Raw genomic sequence first — 20,930 nt, forward strand, 5'->3', positions numbered from 1 at the left:
GGCGGTTAAAAAAAAAGAGAAAAAAGAGAACAAAGAACAGATAGGACAATTAGAAATAAAAACAGCAAGATGACTCAAAGAAAATCATGTCAATATTCACATTAAATGTATATGAGCTAAACACACAAATTAAGAGAGTGAGATGGATTATCAGACTGGGTATAAAAAGCAAGATCTAACCATATGCTGCCAACAAGAAATGCACTTTAAAATATAAAGATACAAATACATTTGACCCTTCAACAAGACAGATTAAAACTGCATGAGTCTACTCATACCTGGATTTCTCTCAATAAATATATTGGAAAATGTTTTGGAGATTTGCAGCAATGTGAAAAAGTTTGCAGATGAACAGCATAGCCTAGAAATATATATATATATATTTTTTGAGACGGAGTCTTGCTCTGCCGCCCAGGCTGGAGCGCAGTGGCCAGATCTCAGCTCACTGCAAGCTCCGCCTCCCGGGTTCACGCCATTCTCCTGCCTCAGCCTCCCGAGTAGCTGGGACTACAGGCGCCCGCCTCGTCGCCCGGCTAGTTTTTTGTATTTTTTAGTAGAGACGGGGTTTCGCCATATTAGCCAGGATGGTCTTGATCTCCTGACCTCGTGATCCGCCCGTCTCGGCCTCCCAAAGTGCTGGGATTACAGGCTTGAGCCACCGCGCCCGGCCAAAATATTTTTTAAATTAAGAAAAAAGTATGCCATGGATGCATAAAATATATGTAGATATTAGTATATGTTATTTACTACCATAAGTACACACAAATCTATTACAGTAAGTTAAAATTTATCCAAACTTACACAAACACAGACCATACAGGGCACCATTTGCAGTAGACAGAAATGTAAGCAAATGTAAAAGTGCAGTATTAAATCATAAATGCATAAAAGTAGTTATATACAGTATGTACAATAATTTCATAGCTACTATAGTGCGCTCAAGTGTTACAAGTACTCACTTAAAACACCCAGGGATGCTAATCATCTCACAAGCAGTTCATCTCTCAGTAAATTATGTGTCGCAGTAAAAAGCAATCTCTTGTAGTTCTCGCATTATTTTTCATCAGTTTCAGCGCAATACTGTAAATCTTAATTAAAACCATGGGACCCACATGAAGTACTACGAGTGAGGCTAGAAGTAGTCTCAAGAAGCAGAGAAAAGTCACGACATGAAACGTAAAAGTTTAATTTCTTAATATGTACTGCAGATTGAGGTCTGCAGCTGCTTGCCATTTCAAGACAAATTCAGCATAAAGACCACTTACGAAATTTTTTCCTAAGAAAAAATAAGGAAATCGTGAAACTGTTGCTACAGCTATGCCAGCAAGTGAGAAAACCTTGCACCTTTTGTGAAATACAAAATATGTGTTACTCAACTATTTACATTATCAGTAAGACTTCCAGTCAACAGTAAGCTATTAGTCATGTTTTTGGGGACGCAAAAATTTATACTTGGATTTTTTTTTTTTTTTTTTTGAGACAGAGTCAAGCTCTTGTCGCCCAGGCTGGAGTGCAGTGGTGTGATCTCAGCTCATTGCAACCTCTGCCTCCCAGGTTCAAGCAATTCTCTTGCCTCAGCCTCCTGAGTAGCTGGGATTACAGGCACCCACCACCATGCCTGGCCGTTTTGTATTTTTAGTAGAGATAGGGTTTCATCATGTTGGTTAGGCTAGTCTCAAACTCCTGACCTCAAGCGATCTGCCCACCTTGGCCTCCCAAAGTGCTGGGATTACAGGCGTGAGCCACCGCACCCGACCTATGACTGGATTTCTGACTACATAAAGAGTTGGTACCCCTAACCTCCATGTTGTTCAAGGGTTAACCATGGTTTAAAAGGATGAAAAAATATATATATGCTAACACGAATCAAAGGAAAGTTCTAGTGGTTATAATATCAAAGTAGATTTGAAAGCAAAGATATTAATTGAGATTTTTTTAAAAAGCTTGATAAAACTGATATACCTCTAACCGGGCTAATCAGAAAACAGAGAGGCCACAAGTTATCAACAGGAATGAGACAACATCATCACAGATGCTACAGATATTAAAATAATAAGGGGATACCTATAGCTTTATGGCAGTAAGTTTAAAAACTTAAATAAAATGGATCAATTCTTGAAAGACTACCAAAGTTCACTCAAGAAAAAATAGATAAGCTATAAAGTTGTGTAACTATTCAAGAAATAAATCACGTGCAGTGACATACACCTGTAGTCCCAGCTACTCAGGGGTGTGAGGCAGGACTGCTTGAGGCCAGGAATTCAAGGCTGTAGGGCACCATGATTGCACCTGTGAATAGCCACTGCGCTCCAATCAGGACAAAATAACAAGATCTGTCTCTAAATAAATAAATAAATAAATAAATAAATAAATAAATAAATAAATAAATAATTTTGTTGTTGCTGTTTAAGATAGTCTCACTCTGTCATCCAGGCTGGAGTGCAAGTGGCATGATCTCGCCTCACGGCAACCTCTGACTCCTGGGCTCAAGTGATTCTCCTGCTGCAACCTCCCAACTAGCTGGGACTACAGGTACCCACCACCACGCCCAGCTAATTTTTGTATTTTTAGTACAGATGGGGTTTCAGGCTGCTCTTAAATTCCTGACCTCAAGTGATCTGCACACCTCAGCCTCCCAAAGTGCTGGGATTACAGGTATGAGTCACTGCACCTGGTCAATAAATAATTTTAAAACAAAAAAAGGCAGTAATAATTTTCTGGGCATGGTGGCACATGCTTGTAATCCCAGCTACTTGGGAGGCTGAGGGGAGAGGACTGCTTGAGCCCAGGAGTTCAAGACTAGCCAGGCAACACAGTAACTCCCATCTCAAGATAAAATTAAACAAAATAAAGTTAAAAAGAAATTGAAATGGTAGATAAAAACTGTACCCCCCACTGGAAAAAAAAAAGACAAATTTGAAAGTACACACTGAGATGAATTCACTAGTGAATTCTCCACATTTAAGAAAGAAATAATCATAACTGTATGGATAACTGTGTAATTTTACTTTTAGAAAAGATAAAGGAAGAGAATATCCCCAACTCACTGAATGAGGTCAACCTTACCCTGATACCAAAACCAGACAAAGACATTAGAAGAAAACAAAACTATAGAATAATACCCCTTTTGAGTGGTGAGGCAAAATTCTAATCGAAGTTATAGCAAATTGAATCCAACAAAATATTAAAAGAATACATCTGTAATATCATATACCTATATTATTAATATATTAATGTAAGAATTTTTTTTTGGAGATGGAGTCTCACTCTGCTGCCCAGACTGGAGTGCGGTGGCACAATCTCGGCTCACTGCAACCTCCACCTCCCAGGTTCAAGTAATTCTCCTGCCTCAGCCTCCCTAGTAGCTGGGATTACAGGCACTCGCCACCATGTCCAGCTAATGTTTTGTATTTTTAGTGGAGACGGGGTTTCACCATATTGGCCGGGCTGGTCTCGAACTCCTGACCCCAGGTGATCCACCCACCTCGGCCTCCCAAAGTGCTGGGATTACAGGCATTAACCACTGTGCCCAGCCAATGTAAGACATCTATAGTGGAATATATCTATATTCCTAGAAATGCTGGGTTAGTTTAACATTCAAAAATTAATCAATGTAATTCAGCATTACAAAACAAAAACCATAGGTCATCTCAAAAGATGCAGAAAAAACTGACAAAACCCAATACCCATTACTGATAAAACTCAGCAAACAAGGAAGAGGAGAGAACTTTCTCAACCAAATTCAGAGCATCTATTAAAACCTATAGCTAACATCACACTTAGTGGTAAAGGGAACAAACTGCTGATACACATAACAAAATGGATGAATCTCAATAATTATGCCAAGTGAAAAAAGACAAAAAACAGTATATGCTGAATGATTTCATTTACATAAAACTCTAGAAAAATGCAAGCTAATGCACAGGAACAGGAAGTGGATTGTGGTTGCATGGGGATGAAGGGAAATAAGGAGGGAGAGGAGGTATAACACAGGGTCAGGAGGGAACTTTTAGGATCTTACCTTAAAGAAAGAATGAATAGCAGCCATGGCTTCACTGCGAATCCTCAGTATAGAACCCAGAACGTTAGTCCTACACCTAAAGTGAGGGTATTGTCTCAGGTACTCTAGAGGATGCCTCTCTTTATATTTGATGGGGAAAGCCTGCCAATAATGAAAAGAACAAATTAGAGGCCAAAATAGGCACTGTTTAATAAAATCGGTTTTCCAGGGTATTTCTTAAATAGTGCTTCAGAACCAAACTAAGATCCTTTCCTTATGTTTTAATATAACTGATTTTAATCCACATTATTTCCACCAGGTAAGTGGAATGGTAGGATGGAATCAGAGAGATGTAGGTTTGAATCTAGCTCTACCACTTATTAGCCAAGTAACTGAGCTAATATCACTGAAGCTCATCTGTTATTTATCAAGTTTGTATCCATTAGCTGTGAATCACTTCCTACAAATAGGTTATGATTAATTATGCAAAATTTCCACTGTTTGGCACACAGGAGTTCAAAACATTGTAGACGTTAAACATGTACACACAAGGCTAATGTTCCATTTTAAAATTACCTATATGACTTGAAAGCCCATGATCATTCACAATCAATTGGTGCAATTTATTACTACTATCAACATGATACTTCTATCTAGCAGAGTAGTAAAGATGTACAAAAAGTTTGAAAGAAAATTATGGTTCCACATTGAAATATGTCTACCCTGCTCACATTCATGTCAAAAGATTAAGACAGACACATCCTTTCAGACAAAAATCAAAGTTTTAATTAAAAAGACAATAGAGAAGCTAAAAAAGAGCTACACTGGCAGCCTGTTTCTTTCAGTCTCATCCATTCTTTTTAAGTCTTGTACACAAACAAACTCTTATGTTGTATAGAAAAAAGCACCGTACTTACTAAAAGTGAAAATGTGACCATATCATAATTCTAGGGGTCAGAATTCCCTAATGTCGGAATATTTCAAAATGATACTGAATCGAAGGGCTTCAGGGAAGACGAAGCCATCAACACCAAAGAAGCCCAGGAAGAACAATTTAAGAATATAGTAGTCCCCCACTTACCCACAGGGGATATGTTCCAAGACCCCCAGTGGATACCTAAAACCACGGTCAGTATCAAATCATATAAACATTATGTTTTTTCTTTGACAACAATGGCCAGGTAGTATATAAAGTACAGATAAGCTGGACAAAAGGATGATTCACATTCTAGGCAGGATAGAGCAAGATACCTCAAGATTCCATCACACAATGAGAATGGCATGAAATTTAAAACTTAAGAATTGTTGGCCAGGCGCGGTGGCTCAAGCCTGTAATCCCAGCACTTTGGGAGGCCGAGACGGGCAGATCACGAGGTCAGGAGATCGAGGCCATCCTGGCTAATACGGTGAAACCCCGTCTCTAATAGAAAATACAAAAAACTAGCCGGGCGACGAGGCGGGCGCCTGTAGTCCCAGCTACTCGGGAGGCTGAGACAGGAGAATGGCGTGAACCCGGGAGGTGGAGCTTGCAGTGAGCTGAGATCCGGCCACTGTACTCCAGTCTGGGCAGCAGAGCAAGACTCCATCTCAAAAAAAAAAAAAAAAAAACTTAAGAATTGTTTATTTCTGGAATTTTCCATGTAATATTCTGAGACCACAGTTCACTGTAGGCAACAAACTGTGAAAAGCAAAACCACAGACAAGGGTGAACTACTGTAGTGAAACACATGGCAAATTTTTAATAATCACAGATCCCTATAAAAAACCAAAAAGAAAAATGGTTACCGTCTATATTATGCTCTTGATTTCCAAATTATTCTACATTCTATTTTTCAGAAATCTTAGAACCTGATTCCTGATTTTACATGTCAATCAGAATTTCTTAGAAATTAAGGATGACATTTTAACAAAAATTGCATTTTCTTCATTTCTTTACATTTCTTCCTATTATACTGAAAGAATTAACAATGAATTAAAATGATGCAATTTTCCTGTATTTCCTCGCTTTTGTTCATTAAATGTTTGAAGACAGGTTTAGCAAAAACACAGAGGATTCATATGGCTAGAATACAAATTTCAGCTGTGTCACATCGGCTCATAACGTTAAGTAAATCATTTCATCTGGCTGGGCCTCATTTTCTCCATTGTAAATTTAAAGAATTTGATTAATAACCTTTTATTCTCTTCAACCTCTTTATCAAGCTTATAAATATGAAGCTAACAGAAGAGTCTTACAAAAACAGGCATAAACATGTCTTAATGCCGAATTTCTTGCCTCTGGTTCAGCCTAAGCATTATAATACTATTGATCGGCATCACCCAACAGAACTTTCTGTGATAAATGGAAATGTTTTATGCTATCCAATATAGTAGCCAGTAGCCACATGCAACTACTGAGCACTTGAAATGTGGATAATGCCACTGAGGAACTGGATTTTTTTATTGAATTTCAATTAACTTAATAACAAACAGCCAAAGGTGGCTAGCGCCAACCATTATTGGATGATCGGTTCTAGATCACGCAAAAGTCATTCCTGGCTTTCCTAAGAACGAGCCCGCTCTGGTATATCATTGTGGCTGACTGGGCATGCTTGTAAAAGCAGCAAGTTTTAACTGTGACACACACCACAGAGATGCAAAAATTAACACTTACCTCTCACTAAGCTATCTACATAAATAATTTTTGCTACTGCCTCTTCAGGTTGTATGGCTTGTTTCAATTATCTGGTAAGTTGCAAATGAAATACATTCTAAGTTTCATCTTCCTAATAATCACACTTAAAACAGATTGCTGTCTTAATTAAAGCCTAAATAGCCTCCACAAAAGTGTCAGAAATCATACCTTGGCATCGCAATTTCCAATAACTTTAATTTTTTCTGCCTTCAGTTCCACATTTTGCCTTTTGGATGGACTTTTTATCAGCTGCCCTTGTATTTCCACAGAACTCCCAAAAGTTAATTCTCTACAGTAAGAAAAAACAAGATAAACAAGATATCATTATATACAACTTCATTTTAATATCAACTATGCAATAAGAATATTAAAATACTTAATGACAAAAGCTTTTACCCTCAATTGGTTAAATAATCTTCAGAATCAATGGATAATCTGTTGTATAAATAGAGTATAAAATTATAAAAATGAATTCCATAAGCTTTAAAATGGGAACAGAGTTAAGAATTCATATAATTCAGAATTAAGAGGCTGTACAATTGCCCTTATTAAAAAGTTAGTTGGCCAAAAACTTTCTAAAAGATTACAGAATACATGCGAAAACTGCAAATCAAAATAAAATTAGCCGGGAATTCTCTGTCCTATTTTTGCAATTAAAATTTTTTTTTTTTTTTTTACTTAGTTGGCTGGTGATCTGAGCACATAAGGTGCTACATTCTGGTTAATAAGACTAGGTTCGAGTTCAAGTTCACCCACAAATTAACGGTATGACAACTATGAAAAGTCATCTAAGTTCATTTAAGAATCATCTATTAAAAAAGGAGCTGGTAAATGATAGTACATCTGTTCTAATTCTTTTTTCTTTTCTTTAAAGAGACCAGGTCTCACTATGCTGCCAAGGCTGGTCTTGAACACCTGGGCTCAAGCAATCCTCCTGCCTTGGCCTCCCAAAGTGCTGGGATTAGAGGCATGAGCCACCATGCCCAGCCCATCTGTTCTAGTTCTAACATTTCATAATTGCAGTAAGTATGACAATAAGTGCCTTCCTAAAAAACTATTAAAATATTATAGCAACACAATAAATTTTATTAAAGTAAGTCAGGAGATTCTCCACCTGATTGTCCACTATTGCATTATGGGTGGGGAAATCTGGTATACTTTCATCAACCTGAGAGGGTAATTTGAGATGCTCTAACTTAAAATATGTACTACCTGACATATATGAATATAAATACTATCCTCAGGTTTCCTGGGAATATCTCAAAGAGTCATCCTCCGGAAACTCTAAAATCTAGGTCCCATTAGACCCATGTGATTGCTACACTGATATAAACAATCAAAACAATTACAAAGTTTTTAAAAGGTTACCATTAATAATAGGGCCAGGTGTGGTGGCTCATGCCTGTAATCCCAGCACTTTGGGAGGCTGAGGCAGGCAGATCACTTGAGGTCAGGAATTCAAGACCAGCCTGGCCAACATGGTAAAACTCTGTCTCTACTAAAAATACAAAAAATTAGCCCGGTGTGGTGACACACACCTGTAAACCCAACTATTCAGGAGACTGAGGCACCAGAATTGCTTGAACTCATGAGGCAGAGGTTGCAGTGAACAGAGATCATGCCACTATACTCCAGTCTGGGCGACAGAGTCAGACTCACAAAAAAAAAAAAAAAAAAAAAAGTTACTATTACAACAATTTTTTTTTGTTCTGCCCAGTTGACCACAGTCTCTGATCCATGAACCTATTCAATGTGTAAACAGCATTAACCCTAACAATCCTCAGAATAGCAAAGCACTCTTATTCTAACAAATTAGAATAATGTTCTCTTCCTCAGAGCTGATACCTAACATTAAAATGGTGTTAGTTTTTGGTTTTGGGGGGTTTTTTGGAGACAGGGCTCTATCACACAGGCTGCAATGCCGTGGCAAGATCTTGGCTCACCACAGCCTTGACCTCCAGGGCTCAAGACATGCTCTAGCCTCAGCCTCCCGAGTAGCTGAGATTATTGGTGCATACCACTATGCCCAACTCATTTTTATATTTTTGGTAGAGACAGGGTTTTACTATGTTGCCTAGGCTGGTCTTGAACTCCTTGACTCAAGTGATCTGTCTCGGCCTCCCAAAGTGCTGGGATTACAGGCGTGAACCACCACACCTGACCTAGTGTTAGTTTTAAAACCTAATGAATGAGACCATAAAGTTTCTTACATTTATTCAACCTGTAATAATTTGTCATATTGTCAGCACTATGCTAGAGGTCAAGAATACAAAAAAGAATGAGATGCCATTCCTAACCTCAGGAAATTAAGAGTCTAGCAGGAGGAGTCAAATAGGAATACAGTTGATTACCATCCAATGTGATACTTTTAACACAGATGTAGGCACGGGATGCTACGGGAGCACAAAAAAGGGGTACCTGACACAGTTATGGGATGGGAACATCAGATGATGCCTAACTAAGCAGGAACTATGAAAGACAAGAGGAGAAGAGGCTGTATTGGGCAGTGGCAGCAAGACGTATAAATGCTATTAGGAAAGAGCAGAACAGCTTAGGGGAGCTGCAAATAATTAAGAAAGACTGAAGTGAAGCATAGGTTGGGGATATCAGCATGTGATGATGTCAAATAGAGGAGGAAAGGCCTGAGCTTGAAGGATCTTGATTCCAAATATTTGGACTTGATCCTCAAAGCTATGAAAGCAGATTTGTTTCAAAAGATTACTCAGGGTTCAATGTAAACACTGGTTTAGGGAAGTCAGAAGCACTAGAGGTGAAAAACAAAAATCAAAGAATTCTTTTAAAAAACAAAACTCACCTACTGTCAAGGCTTGAATCTGCAACAATCTGAAGGCTTTCCAAAGATGACCCATCATTTACATGCAGGAACAAGACTTCCTTCTGGGATCGGACAGAACGAATCCATCCCTAAGGAAGAGAAATATTTCTAATGTGAGAGTAAAACATTTTATGTTTTCATTACACATACACACACAGACTAAATGAAAGAAAAACATGTACGCACAATCCTGCCTCAACAAATCGACTTCTTTTAGTTCACCAATATGCATACTTAATTTTATATGTTCAATCACAATGGGATACACACTTTGGTATTCTATCTTTTGTTTTCGTAATAAAGCACAACATTTCGAACGCATGCCTAACATTCCTTCACATTGATGAGCCTAATTCATATAACCAATCTTCCCAATATTGGCAATTCCAGGTATTTCCTCCAAGACCCCTGCCCCCTGGCCCAACAATAAATAACAGGGCACATATCTTGGTGCCTTTCTCAGGATATGGGGTACGCCCTTCTTTCTGGTTTCATCTCACCATGCTGCCCAGAAGGCACCTCCTCTTTGGTGATTCTAAATCAACAGTAATTTCCAGGCTGGGTGCAGAAATCCCAGCACTTTGGGAGGCTGAGGAGGATGGATCACTTGAGGTCGGGAGTTCGAGACCAGCCTGTCCAACATGGTGAAACCCTGTCTCTACTGAAAATACAAAAATTAGCCAGGCGTGTTGGCGCTCGCTTGTAGTCCCAGTTACTGGGAGGCTGAGGCAGAAGAATCACTTGAACTCGGGAGGTAGAGGTTGCAATGAGCCAAGATCGCGCCACTGCACTCCAGCCTGGGTGACAGAGCAAGACTCCATCTCAAAAAAAAAAAACTAACTCCAAACGACCACTTTCTTTCACTTGTTAAAGTTAACATTTATTGAGCCCTTTGTAATGTAGTTCTATTCTAAGCTCTGTATAAATATTATGCTACTTAATCCTCAGAAGAACTTAATGAAGTGGTTATCATTTTAGAGCTCCTTGAGGAAACATTATTTAGAGATGTCAGGAAAACCTCTCTAAATATTCCAGGACATAGTCACCAATTAGTAGAGTTGGGATTCAAAAGGAAGTTCTTACTTCAAAGTTCATGTTCTTATCAATGAGCTTTTCTGGGATGCTATTATAATTCTGCCCCATCCCCAGTTCCCCTGCCTAGGGAACACATCTTTCAGGACTTGGCTGAAACGTCACCTCACGCAAGATATCTTCCTTAACTTTCTCAGTTACGTTAACTTCCTGTTTTCTTACAGTTCTTTACTTACCTTACTACCAACTATCTTATTGCTAAAATTATTTGTTTTAACCACTGGAGCAGGGCTGTCCAACAGAAATATAATGAGTCACATGTTTAATTTAAAATTTCTTTTTGTGGCCATGTTGAACATAAAAAAATAGGTGAAATATTTTACTTAACCTATTATGCCCCAAACATTATCAACATATAATCAATATAAAAACATATTGAAATATTTTGCATTCTTTTTGGTTCTTCAAAATTGGTATGTATTTTACACTTAAAGCACATCTCAATTTGGACCAGTCAAACTTCAAGTGCTTAGAGCCAAAAGTGGCTGGTAGCTACCATATCAGACCTCACAGGACTAAACTGAAATCCTCTCACCTGGGCAGCAGGTTCTCTTTTCATCTTTGAGTTTTTCTCTTGACTAGCGCACAAAGTATCATTAATGTATGCCCAATTAATAGACAAACAGACCTATGGAAAGAATATGGAACTCAAAGAAATGCAATCTTTTTAGCAGATTGGTCATACTGCTAAAAAGCAAAGGATATGTGAGGACAACAAAAATCACTGCAACAGCAAGCCATGACTGTGTCACTACAATCATGGGTGACAGAGCAAGAACCTACTCAAAAACTAATTATTTATTTATTATAACCACATCTGCCAGGCTTATGCCTGTAATCCCAGCACTCTGGGAGGCAGGAGGAGGAGGAGGACTGCTTGAGTCCAGGAGTTCGAGACTAGCCTGGGCAATATAGTGAGACCCAGCTCCACAAAAAACTTAAAAAATTAGAGTATGGTGGTGCATGCCTATAGTTTCAGCTACTCTGGAGGCCGAGGCAGGAGGACTGCTCGAGCCTGGGAGAATGGAGACTGCAGTGAACTGAGATCACACCACTGCACTCCAGCCTGGGTGACAGAGCTAGATCCTGTCTCAAAAAATAACCACATCAGTGTACTTCAGCAGCCTAGTAAGAAACAGTCAAACCACCTTGTTTATTCTGCACCTCTTCTATGTGGAGCTGCTGCAAATAATATAATCAGCAAGAGAAATAATAGCAGCTAACATTTGTAGACTATGAGCCACTGTTCTAAATATCTTATTTCCATTACCTCATTTAATTTTCAGGACTCAGGGACAATTATTATCTCTATTTTCATAAGAGGAAAATAAGGTGTAGAACGCATAAACGCTATGCAGAGATTTAAACCTAAGCTGCTTAACTCCAGAGCTCTTTCAAACTGCTACATTCCACTCTTTCTCCGAATTCATTAAAAATATATTACATGCAGAGCCCCACAATAGGCATTGAGGTGACTAAAAGTTTAAAAGGCATGGTTTGAACAAGTATTTACTGTTAGCCATGTGTGATTACAAAGGCAGATAAGACACGGTTTCTGCTCTCAAGGAGGGAGGTCAAGACAACCACTTTAGAAACCCGGATATTCATCATAAGGGATAAAGACAGAGAAAGGGGGCTTGTTCGTTTACACTTTGGGTATGATTAACAAGTTTACAGGCAATACCCTGGAATCATGAAAGCAAAATTCTAGCGCTTTCGAGTCATCGGAACAGTTTTGTGAAAAGTAATGGAAAGCAGAAAAGTGGAAACCCGCGACGCCTACCTGCACTTTCTAACTTTTCCCTGCTGGGGGTTGTGTCTGACCCCACAGTAAAGGAAAAGCTACATGTGGATGTGCCATATAAGTCCCTACAAGAAAAAAACCCACTCCCTTCCCATTCACCAACCTGGACCTTAATGCGCTCCCCACTCGTGTTCTGGGCCCCGAGAGCGTCCCGCACGCTCAGTTTGGCTGAAGGTTTGTGCTTGGGGAAAGGGGCGGAGGAACAGAAGCGCACGGACCGGAGCAGACAGCGGACTCCCAGCATCGCGCGGCCGCCCAGGCCCTCCGCGGGAGCAGCCTAGACCCCGCGGTTGGAACCCCGCCTGCAGCGGCCCTCCTTTCTTAGCGGCTCCCCTTCCGCGGCCGCAGCTCTGCTCTAAGGCACTCCAGAGCCCCTCGGATACGAGCTTACTCCTTCAGAACACCCAGCTCTGTCCCCACAGAACCTCTCCGTTTCCCACTTCCAACGGGGCGGAGAGGTCAGGACACTAGGCAAACGCCGGAAACAAACCACGTGCACTTGGCAGCTAGGGCGCCCCACTGCCCGCGACAATTCCAAAACTACGCACAGACCCCGGGCCGCAACACGCGCCGCCACTCTTACGACATCACGCCAACGCCGCTTACGTCATCACGCTACGACGAAGAAGGGAGAGCATGCGTACTTGTGACCCAGGCTTAGGGAAGCGTGCGGAAGGGGGCGGGGTCAGGAGCCGAGATGGGGCGGAGCTAATGCCCTAAGGTTGTAGAGGTTATCGCTGAAAGAACCTGGGAGCGCATCTGAGGGTCTTCATTTCTAAAGTTTCCAGGTGAGGCTGCGAAACTGAGAGGCAAAGAGTGACTGATGGCGAGGGAAACCGTCTCCATCAGTCAACAACAGGGATCCAACTAAGAGGAGGCTCTTAGCTGTTAACAGGATTCGCTTGAAGAAATCAGTTGTTCCGTTCCTGAGTTCTCCGCAGGGAAAAATCAGACATAGCCCCTCTGCGCAAGTCACAGTTGTGTGGTATCAGCTAAACAGACAGTTGCATAAAAGGGTGATCAGTTTGCCTGACAGCGCCTAAGCGTGGGACGCCAGAGGTGGCTTCCTGGAGAAGGTAGTCCTCTAACAGGTAAATAAGAGGAACTGGAGGGACCTTGCATATGGCCGGCAAGACGGTGGGAAGATGTAGCAGAGACTGGAGGAATGTCGAGTGTTACCAGCCAGAATCTTCCAAGTCTCCCTCTTCCCTCTGCCCTCCAACACAGCTATCTGCATTTGTCTGACCTGGAAACAATGACCCTTTTATGTATTAGGCTACCTTTTGTTAAAAAACAAAAAAAAACTGTAACTCGATGACAGTCATGAAAAGGTTTTTAATCTAATTTAAAAAAATAAAACGTTTGGCCGAGTGCAGTGGCTCTCGCCTGTAATCCCAACTCTTAGGGAGGCAGAAGTAGGAGAATTGCTTCAGCCCAGGAGTTCAAGACCAGCGCTCGCGCTCGCTGTCTCTCTCCCCCTCTCACTCTCACTCTCTCACTCTCAATTTTACCTTACTTAAAGATGCTACTGTTATTATGCCCATTTTACAAATAAGAGAACTTAGGCACAGAAAGGCTAGGTGACCTACTTAAGGATACACATTCCGTAAGTGTGAGATTTAAACCCAGAAGTGCTGGCTCTATGCATTTAAGCAGTGTGCTATATTACGTAGTATCCCAAGGTGGAAAAGACCATGATCCCTTCCATCAAGGAGCTCATGCTTTAGAGACGGAGAAAAGGAAGAAAAGAGACTACTGAAATATAAACCAATAAGTGCACACATAGATGTATGAGTTGTCTGCATTTGTTTGGCCTGAAAACAGTCACCCTTATATATTACGCTACCTCTTAAATTTATTCAAAAAATTATTTTTGATATTTTATCCAAATATTATATTGGATAAAATAAAATTATAATATATAATATATACATGTATTACAATATTATATAATATAAATGTGTTCCCTGGTTCTTTTAATAAATTAAAATTATAAATATAATAAAATTATAAAATAGTATAAACTTATAATTAAATTATAATATATTGGATAAAATATATGTTTATGATATAAAAATATGTCGGATAAAATATAATATAGTCTAGAGAAGGAGAAAATTAAGCTGAATTTTTGAAGAGGATCATTATTTTGCCAGATAGGCATGTGAGAAAATTTCCTGCCAGAAGGTGAACAGGGAAGGTTGCCAGGAGGGCAAATGGCCTGGAAAAATTGTAAAACCATTCTCAAGACTAGAAAATATCTCATCTGAAAATACTCAGTGTTGGAGGTGGAACCTACTGAGAGGTGTTTGGATCATGGGGGCCTCATGAAGGCCTTGGTGCCACCCTTGCAGGAGTGAATTCCCACTCCATTCGTTTTTGCAAGAGCTGATTGTTGAAAAGAGCCTGGCACCCCCCTCCTTCTCTCTTCCTTCCTCTTTTGCCATGTGATGCTTGCTCCTCTTTGCCTTCCTGAATGACTGAATGACAACAAACCTTGACATTATTTACTTTGAGTCGAAGCAGATTCTGGTGCAATGCTTCTTGCACAGCCTGCAGAACTGTGCAGATAAATGAATACACTTCTTATCGATTAAAAAAATATATAGGCCAGGCGCAGTGGCTCATGCCTGTAATTCTAGCACTTTGGGAGGCTGAGGTGGGCGGACTACCTGAGCTCAGGAGTTTGAGACCAGCCTGACCACAGTGAAACCCCATCTCCACTAAAATACAAAAAAATTAGCCGGATGTGGCGGCATGTGCCTGTAGTCCCAGCTACTCGGGAGGCTGACTCAGGAGAATTGCCTGAACCCGGGAGGCAGAGGTTGCAGTAAGCCGAGATCGCATCACTGCATTCCAGCCTGAGCAACAGAGTGAGACTCTGTCTCAAAAAAATAAATAAATAAAAAGGGCACTTCTTGAACCGTGAGAAAGGAAAAATGGAAACTTGCAGCCAGTGCCATCGGAATTATGCAGCTATGGACTTTTAAGGGAAAATAAGTTTGTTGGTTCAAAATCTGGGGAACAAGACAGTCTGGGGTACATAGCAATGATGTTTATCCCAGTGAAAATCTTTTCTTTGCCTATGCCTACCCTGTCCAAATGATCAAAAGTAGTAGCCAGTTGGCTCATTTCTTACTCATGCCACTTTCTGTCTTGCCTTCTGCTATGGCTTGGATATGGTTTGTTTGTCCCCACAAAAACTCATGTTGAAATTTAATCCCTGATGTGGTGGTGTTGGGAGGTGAGGCCTAATGGAAGGGGTATGGTGTGTGGGAGCAGATCCCTTGTGAGTGGCTTGGTGCTGTTCCCACAGACTGCATGAGTTCTTGCAAGAATGGGCTTGTTCCCACCACAGCGGGTTGTTACAAGGCCAGGATGCCCCTCAGGGGTTCCCCTTTTTGCACATGTCCACTTCCCTTTTGACCTTCTTCACCACGTTGTGATGCGGCACAAAAGCCCTCACCAGAAGCCAGGGCCATGCCCTTAAACTTCTTGTCCTGTAGAACCATGAGCTAAATAAGCCTCTTTTCTTTATACATTGCCCAGTGTCAGGTATTCCTTTACAGCAACATAAAATGGACTAAGGCACCTTCTTTCTCTCCCAACTCCCCCACTCCAGGGGACAATGTGCAGCTTAAGAACTGGAGTCTGAATCCCAGATAGTGAGGATCCTGCCTTCCTTTACCCTCTCACTACTTGTTTAAGCCAAAAGGTTAATTATGTTATTAGCAGGGGACCACTGTCCCAGTATGTTGAAGACAAGGGAAAACTGGTTGAAACTGAAGATTAGTAAACATATATATATATATATATATATATATATAAAATTGAAAGTTGACTATACCACTTATGCTTCTGGTGCTCAGTTCAAACCATCCCCTGTATCTTGTGCTATATCAAATCACATCACTTTCTTGTTTATTTTTGTTTTCAATGTTGGCTTGACACCTTCCCTTTTAGATTCATCACCTTCCAGACAGTAGCACAAATGTTTTTAATATGAATATATAGTTGACCCTTGAACAACATGGGTTTGAATTGTGCCGGTCCACTTGTATGTGAATTTTTTTCCATAAATATATTGGAAATTTTCTTGGAGATTTGTGACAATTTCAGAAAACTTACTAATGAACTGTGTAGCCTAGAAATATCAAAGCATTTAATAAAAAGGTCATGAATTCACAAGATACATGTAGTTACTAGTCTATTTTATCATTTACTATGACAAAATATACATAAGTCTATGATAAAAAGTTAAAATTGGCTGGGTGCAGTGGCTCATGCCTGTAATCCCAGCACTTTGGGAGGCCGAGGCATGTGGAACACTTGAGGTCAGGAGTTCAAAACCAGCCTGGCCAACATGGCGAAACCCCCATCTCTACTAAAAATACAAAAACCAGCTGAGTGTGGTGGCAGGTGCCTGTAATCACAGCTACTGGGGAGGCTGAGGCAGGAGAATCGCTTGAACCTGGGAGGCAGAGGTTGCAATGAGCCGAGATCAAACCACTGCACTCCAGCCTAGGCAACAGAGCAAGACTCCATCTCAAACAAAAAAAAGAAAAGAAAAGAAAAAAGAAAAAAAATTAGCCAGATGTGGTGGCGCATGCCTGTAATCCCAGCTACTCAGGAGGCTGAGGCAGGAGAATCGCTTGAACCTGGGAGGCAGAGGTTGCATTACGTCACTGCACTCCAGCCTGGGCAACAGAGTGAGACTCCATCTCAAAAAACAAACAAACAAACAAAAAACCCCACAAACCTTGCATGGTGCTATTCATAGTTGAGAGAAATTGTTATAAGACATGCAACCTTAAGGTTTAACAAATAGGGCCAAATTTTTTCCCCAGTGTCACCAGCCATATATGAGAGTTTTAGTTGCTTTACATTCTTGTCAACACTTCATCTTTGTTTTTTTAATGTGAAACACTTCATAAATATGCGTGTCATCCTTGAATGGGCCATGCTAATCTCTGTATCCTTTCAATTTTAGTATATATGCTGTTTAAATGAGAATAATACTTGGTCTTAAACTTTCTAAAGTAGCTGTATTGGTGGGGGAGTAGTATCCACTGCTGTTTTAATTTGCATTCCCCTGATTATTATTTTTGTTTGACACCTTTTTAGTGTTTATTTTCATTGGACTTTATTCTTGGTAAATTGACTGTTTACATCTTTTGCCCATTTTTCTACTGAAAAATGAGTAGTCTTATTTTTCCTAAAGGCTACTTTTATTGAGTAGTCTTTTTTCTTATTAATCTATATAAGTTTTTATTGCCCATGTTTTAGTTACGAGTTCTTCTCAGTTATATGCATTGCGATATTCAACCACTCTGTGGGTTGTCTTTTCTATGGTGTATTGTGAGAAAATGGCTGAATGACAGCAAACCTTGAAAATATTCGATCCTTTTCTTAAGAGTGAACAGTTCTTGAAGAAAATTATTAAGACACTCAAGCATTACTCTTTATATTTTTTCTGGCAATGTAAGACCAGTGCTTTACCATGTCTCCTATTATTCTTTAAAAAATGGTTTCTTTTCCTAATTTATATTTTCTTACATTTTTTGTTCTCGTTGCACAGTTAATGGCCTTCTCCACAATTTTTATGTGGTGATCTTCAAGGAACAATTTTAAAGTTTAGAATCTCACTGTACATTGTTGGAGACTGATTCTGGCTGTTTGCAAATATTTTTGTGTGTGATTAACCTCTAGTTTACACCAGAAAACAAGATAACTCATAAAAGAAAAATCACATATTTTCTTTTGGATTACACAAAACTTCAAAGGTTGAGATTCACTTTTTAAAATTTCTCTTTATTGCAGCTGGGTGCCATGGCTCACTCCTGTAATGCCAGCACTTTGGGAGGCTGAGGCAAATGGATTGCTTGAGGTCAGCAGTTCGAGAGCAGACTGGGCAACATGGCAAAACTCCATCTCTACCAAAAATACAAAAAATTATCCAAGTGTGGTGTTGCACACCTGTGGTCCCAGCTACTCAGGATCAACTGAGTCCAGGAAGTGGAGGTTGCAGTGAGCTGAGATGACACCACTACACTCCCACCTGAGTATAGTTGACAGAGTAAGACCTGTCTCAAAAAACAAAATAAAAGTTATCTTTATTGCATACACAGTGTATTAGTCCATTTTCATGCTGCTGATAAAGACATACCCAAGACTGAGTAATTTATAAAGAAAAGGAGGGTTTTTTTTTTCTTTTCTTTTTTTTTGAAATGGAGTCTCGCTCTGTCATCCAGGCTGGAGTGCCATGGTGCAATCTCAGCTCACTGCAACCTCCGCCTCCCAGGTTCAACTGGTTCTCCTGCCTCACCCTCCTGGGTAGCTGAGATTACAGACATGCACCACCATGCCTGGCTAATTTCTGTATTTTTTTTTTTTAAATAGAAATGGGGTTACACCATGTTGGCCAGGCTGGTCTCAAACTCCTGACCTCAAGTGATCTGCCTGCCTCAGCCTCCCAAAATGCTGGGATTATAGGCATGAGCCACCATGTCCAGCAAAGAAAAGGAGGTTTAATGGACTCACAGTTCCATGTGGCTGGGGAGGCCTCACAATCATGGCAGAAGGCAAAAGGCATATCTTACATGGCGGCAGACAACTTGTGCAGAGGAACTCCCATTTATGAAACCATCAGATCTTGTGAGACTTATTCACTGCCACGGGAACAGCACGGGAAAGACCCGCCCCCATGATTCAATTACCTCCCACCAGGTCCCTCCCATGACATATGAGACTGTGGGGAGCTACAATTCAAGATGAGATTTGGGTGGAGACACAGCCAAACTATATCATGCAACTTCATAATGAGAACTCTATCTTGTCCTTTTACTATTAACCTATATTATGCAGCATTTTCTATTAATGAGACAGAAAAGAATAGACAGTGGTTTCCAGTTTCCAAAAATGTTACATGTGAAGAAAAAATGCATCTGAAACAGTAAACTGTACAAATGATCAGATTATTTTTTAGGGGGTAGTACTTTATAACTAATATAATTTAAGTTTATAACCGTGAACAAAAACTTGATCGACCTTTGGTCAGTATTATTATTGTATTAAAATTTTCTACAAATTAAACATTTTTAAAGAGGAAAAAAAATGTCTACAGTTCCATATCCCTTTATTGCCTGCACCTTGGACAGATTACTCTCACTTCCCCACTCTTGGTATGTCTTTGCTGGCAAGTATGATATTTTCTGTAAACTTTTGACAAATACTTTGTCACATAAGAAAGTTCCCTGCTGTTCCTGAGGGATTACTACTCACCCAGTATATGGTCAGCTCTAACTACATAATGTCATGAAGAATGAAGGATATATTTGGAAAAGAATATAATGTGCTTAACAATCTGTAAATTCTAAATTTGAGAAAGCTTTATTCATATGGCAAATAATCTGGAAAATATGTTTTCCTAAAATCCATGCAGCCATCAGCATTCACCATTGGTCTAAAACTAACACACAATCCTGTAAGCACTTAAAGACACAGAAAGGAGATGAACTTATGCACTGGCTTTTCAAGCAGGAAGATAATTAACGATGACTCTGTACATTTGTTTAAATTTCTTTCAGAAGAGGCTTGTGAAAGGTATATTAGAACAAGGATGGCAAGCTGATTCTACTTTCGCCTGGATGTTTCCATTAATAGGTGTATTCCCTTAGCAGAACATTCTTGAATTCCACCAATCCCTGTGAACGACAGTAAAGAAGATTCACAACATGTTTTCCCTGAAAATGGATTTATCCTACTCTTTTCAAGTTTTACTTTCAGAATCATGTACATTGACAGACATTAAAAAGGCAAAATCTTTATTTTCAATGTATTAAATAATTTAACATTTCTTACTAGAGTATGATATACAGTATATCCAGAAAGAGTATGACATATATGCACTAATCATAAATTATAATAAAAAGTCATTGATTCAACTCCTGTTTTTGTGATAGTCTAATGTTTACCAATTTGAAAGAAGCCCAACAAAATTATAAAGTTTGGTTTACTTTTCTTATTGACTGGGTATGGTACCCAGCATTTAAGATGGCCCCAATGATTCTTGCTTCCTGGTGTTCACACCGTTGTATAGTCTTCTGTGATATTAGTCATATAGGATTAGTTTATATAACCAGAAGAATACAGCAGATATGTTGGTGTGTGACTTCTGAGGACAAGTCATAAAAGACATCACTCCTTCTGCTTTCCTTTCCTGGATCACTTGCTCTGGGGGTACCAAGTCCCATATTGTAAAAAAATCCCAACTAACCCTAAGAAGATGTCAATGTGGCAGGAAACTGAGGCATCCCGCCAATAGTCGGGGCCACCTTGCCAGACATGTGAATAAATCATCTTAGATGCAGGTCCTCTACCCCTGCCAAGCCTTTGGATTACTATAGCTCCAGCTGACATCTTGGTTACAACCTCATGAGAGACCCCTAGCTAGAATCACCAAGCTAAGCCATCCCCAAACATCTGACCCACAGAATCTGTGAGAATAATAAATATTTACTATTGT

The 20,930-nt window shown here is 39.9% G+C and overlaps 1 protein-coding gene and 1 non-coding gene across 7 annotated transcripts in view; both read right to left on the reverse strand.

The window, feature by feature from the left end:
- Positions 1–13,025, reverse strand: part of NARS2 (asparaginyl-tRNA synthetase 2, mitochondrial) — a 138,738-nt gene extending 125,713 nt beyond the window's left edge. For 3 of the 6 annotated variants that reach the window (XR_002731091.2, XM_026446988.1, XM_023209308.2), the window contains exons 1-4: positions 12,510–13,025; positions 9,490–9,599; positions 6,843–6,963; positions 4,022–4,162 (exon numbers count right to left, since the gene is read on the reverse strand). Coding sequence is in view for 4 of the 6 variants with exons in the window: in XM_026446988.1 (XP_026302773.1) it covers positions 4,022–4,162; positions 6,843–6,963; positions 9,490–9,599; positions 12,510–12,650 (513 nt within the window). In the remaining 2 variants the exon portion in view is untranslated. The remainder of the gene's footprint in view (positions 1–4,021; positions 4,163–6,842; positions 6,964–9,489; positions 9,600–12,509) is intronic. The other 3 variants (XM_023209310.2, XM_023209311.2, XM_023209312.2) reach the window with 3 other exon arrangements.
- Positions 13,026–17,318: 4,293 nt separating this feature from the next.
- On the reverse strand, positions 17,319–17,420 carry LOC111540993. The gene has a single exon (XR_002731127.1). It is a non-coding gene; the product is annotated as a U6 spliceosomal RNA (small nuclear RNA).
- Between the last annotated feature and the right edge of the window lie 3,510 nt (positions 17,421–20,930).

The sequence above is a fragment of the Piliocolobus tephrosceles genome, chromosome 13 (assembly GCF_002776525.5).
Source record: "Piliocolobus tephrosceles isolate RC106 chromosome 13, ASM277652v3, whole genome shotgun sequence".
Taxonomy (NCBI): Eukaryota; Metazoa; Chordata; class Mammalia; order Primates; family Cercopithecidae; genus Piliocolobus; species Piliocolobus tephrosceles.